This window comes from Otolemur garnettii, unplaced genomic scaffold (assembly GCF_000181295.1).
Source record: "Otolemur garnettii isolate 467f Iridium unplaced genomic scaffold, OtoGar3 scaffold00268, whole genome shotgun sequence".
In the NCBI taxonomy this organism is placed as follows: domain Eukaryota; kingdom Metazoa; phylum Chordata; class Mammalia; order Primates; family Galagidae; genus Otolemur; species Otolemur garnettii.
Window position 1 is genome coordinate 141,333 of NW_003852663.1, and position 3,735 is coordinate 145,067.

The following is a 3,735-nucleotide window of genomic DNA, read 5'->3' on the forward strand; positions in this document are numbered from 1 at the left end:
TTGGTAGAGACAGAGTCTCACTTTCATCCTTGGTAGAGTGGCATGGCATCACAAGGCTCACAGCAACCTCCAACTCCTGGGCTTAGGCGTTTATCTTGCCTCAGCCTCCCGAGTAGCTGGGACTACAGGCACCCACCACAATGCCTGGCTACTTTCTTGTTGCAGTTTGGCTGGGGCCGGGTTTGAACCTGCCACTCTCTGTATATGGGACCGGCACTCTACACCCTGAGCCATAGGTGCTGCCTTAAGAGATTCTTGATCAGGAAAAAAGCTTTAGATGGATTTTTATGGCTGTAAAAAGTTCTGTAATCTGTGTACTTTTAATTAGTGAAGAGTTTTAGACTTTACTCTGACTTATGGGTACTTACTCTCTCGTATTTTATTCTTTGCAGATCTATTTTAAGAATTCAGAGAATCTTTGGAAGATGGCTCTGGTTGCTGTAAAGCAGAGAAACCAGGGACCTTCTCCAGAACCTCTAAAGCAGATGTTAGGTCCAGCTAATGTTCCTCCTCTAAAAGGAGTAAGTATCTAAACCCCAAATGACATATATAACTTTCTTTTATTAAATTCAAATAATCATTCATGTATTAGAGGAAAGGATATTTAAATATGTTTTAATTACCTAGCATTCTGTGTAAACCACATTCGGATTTCATTAATTGAAACACATTAACAACTGCTTTTGTACTTGTAGTTCATTGATGAATTGTTTTATCTTTTTCCTTTATTTCATTTCAAATTGATATGAGGGCATAGATGATTAGGTTGCATTGTTTGCGTTTGTTAAGTTCAAGTTGTAGTTGTGTTCCTCACTTAAGAGGTGTGTTGCATACCCTTACCTTGTGCCTGTTAGGCAAGAGCTTACCAAACTCCCTGTCCCTTTTCACTTCCCCTTCCCCCCTTTGAGTTTAATTGTGTTTTTCACTTGTGTCGGAGTGTATTTGTCTGTCTACTGGTTTCATATTAGTTTTTGTTTGTTTTTGAGACAGAGTTTCACTCCTTTTGCATTGGATAGAATACCCTGGCATTATAGCTCACAGCAATCTCAAAGTCTTGAGCTCAAGTGATCTTCTTGCCTCAGCCTCCCTGGTAGCTGGGACTACAGACAGGCATGTGCCAACACACTTGGCTTGTTTTTTTCTGTTTTTTTTTGTTTGTTTTGCAGTTTTTGGCTGGGGCTGGGTTTGAACCCGCCACCTCCAGCATATGGGGCCAGTACCCTACTCCTTTGAGCCACAGGTGCCACTCAGTTTTTTTCTGTTTTTAGCAGAGATGGGGTTGTGCTCTTGCTTAGGCTGGTCTCGAACTCCTGAGCTCAGGTGTTCTACCCTCTTCAGCCTCCTAGAGTGCTAGGATTACAGGTTTGAGTAACTACACCTGGCCTTAAAAATTCAGAGGGATTGGGGAATCAAATGGAAAGTCTACTTTTAGTTCTTTGAGGATTTGCCATACTTCTTTCTGAAGAGGCTGTGTTAGTTTGCAGTCCCACCAACAATATAAAACTATTCCCTTCTCTCCCATATCCTTGCTAGTATCTGTAGCTTTGGGACCTTGTGATGTGGGCTATTCTTAACTGGGGTTAGGTGATAATTTCAGAGTGGTTTTGATTTGCATTTCTCTGATGGTTAGGGTTATCTTTCTCCTTTAGAGATGGAATTCTCGCCCAGTTATACCAGTGCTCAATTCTAATAACTGTGCTAAAGAATGTAGAAGAAAAGAGATTAATCTTTATGACTGTTTGGGTAGCAGTGGATCGTTTCCGCTAGAACAACTGCAGAGCTTTCCTCAGCTCTTAAAAAACATTCATTGCTTAGAGGTATGTGACTGGAACATGTGCTTATTTATATTTATATTTGACCTTTATGGCTTTGATTTTTGTCATATGTTTCTTTTTTCCTTGAGGTAGAGTCTTGCTATGTTGTCCATGGTAGAGTGCAGTGACATCACAGCTCACAGCAACCTCAAACTCTTGGGCTTGAGTGATTCTCTTGCCATAGCCTCCCAAGTAGCTTGGCCTACAGGCACCCACCACAGTGCCTGGCTATTTTTTGGTTGTAGTTGTTGTTGTTTGGTAGGCCAGGCTGGGTTTGAACCTGTCAGCTCTGGTGTATGTGGCTGGCGCCCTAGCTGCTGAGCTGTAGGCACCAAGCCTGTCAGGTTTCTTTATATGATGATTTCCTTGTTGCCCTGACTGATTTTACTTTTTGGATACTTTTGCTGACCAGTTATTCTCCCTTTGCAGTTGCCTTCTCAGATGGGCTCAGTGCTAAACAACTCTCTGCTGCTTCACTATATTAATTGTGTCAGAGATGAGTCAGTTTTACTGAGACTCTATTACTGGTTGAGTCAAACATTACAAGAAGGTAAGAGTTGATACTTGAGAGAATTGGATGAATGAGGTAAAGGCATTGGGTGAATGAAGAGAGAACAAGATAGTTTACAAATGGGTTTCTTTTATAAGAAGGCCAAATTCTAGACAAGAGGAGCCTTCATATGCTATAATTATTTCTGTGGTAATCATATAGTCAGACTATGAATAGTTCTGTTATAATTTTAAGGCAGCAAGAAAGGAGGGAACGTTGTTAAGGAAATACTGATGGATGGCCACCGAAACTCAATGGGTGGCTCTAGTTTGATGTCTGTTACAATCTAAGTCCTCTTCATCTTTGTGCAGAAACTAGCTGTTAAGTCCCTGGAGTCATAGGGTTAATGCTAATCAAACTCAGAAAAGACTAATGTGTAAGCCACCATGTCAATTTGTTAATGATAATACTATGTAGAAGTAATTCTTTCTGGTGACCAAAGTGCTCATATCTGCCAACTAGAATATTCCCTCTCTGCTATCAGCCTTTATGTGAGCCAGATTTATCACTGGAAGATTTCTTAATTATGGAATTAAAAGAAAGGGCAGTGAGGAGTTTTTCATCCAGAACATAGTAAGGCCTGAGCATGTCATTTGGCCAAGGGGGTATATTTCTCTAGAGATCGTATTTTTGTTAACCAGATTGTTTTTCTTTTTTTTTTTTTCCTGAGACACAGTCTTACTCTATCTCCCTGGTTAGAGTGTGATGAATCATAGCTCATAGCAACCTCAAACTCTTGGGCTCAAGTGATACTCTTGCCTCAGCCTTCCAAGTAGCTGGGACTACAGGCACTTGCCACAATGCCTTGCTATTAGAGACGGGGTCTTGCTCTTTCTCAGGCTGGTCTTGTTCTCCTGAGCTCAGGTGATTCCCTGGCCTTAGTCTTCCAGAGTGCTAGGATTGCAGGTCTGAGCCAGTGCAGTTGGCCAACCAGATTGTTTTTTGTCCTGGATGAGCAACTCCTCACTCTTCAAGTGGTGTTTTTCTTTTTTTTTTTTTTTTTTCAAGACAGAGTTTTACTTTGTTGCCCTTGGTAGAGTGCTGTGGCATCACAGCTCACAGCAACCTCCAGCTCTTGGGCTTAGGCGATTCTGTTGCCTCAGCCTTCCAAGTGGCTGGGACTACAGGCACCTGCCACACGCCCAGCTATATTTTGTTGCAGTTTGGCTGGGGCCAGGTTCGAACCTGCCATCCTCGGTATATGGGGCCGGGGCCCTACTCACTGAGCCACAGGTGCTGCCCTTTTTTTTTTTAGAGTCTCAGTATGTCACCCTCCGTAGAGTGCCATGGCATTACAGCTCACAGCAACCTCAAACTCTTGGGCTTAAGTGATTCTCTTGCCTCAGCCTCCCAAGTAGCTGAGACTACAGG

General features: G+C 42.4%; 1 protein-coding gene across 1 annotated transcript in view; it reads left to right on the forward strand.

Annotated features, from left to right (window-relative positions):
• The window catches only part of CENPI (centromere protein I), a 109,633-nt gene that overhangs the window by 40,791 nt on the left and 65,107 nt on the right, over positions 1 to 3,735 (forward strand). The window contains exons 7-9 of the mRNA XM_003802969.2: positions 393 to 521; positions 1,650 to 1,817; positions 2,244 to 2,364. Coding sequence (XP_003803017.1) covers positions 393 to 521; positions 1,650 to 1,817; positions 2,244 to 2,364 — 418 coding nt within the window. The remainder of the gene's footprint in view (positions 1 to 392; positions 522 to 1,649; positions 1,818 to 2,243; positions 2,365 to 3,735) is intronic.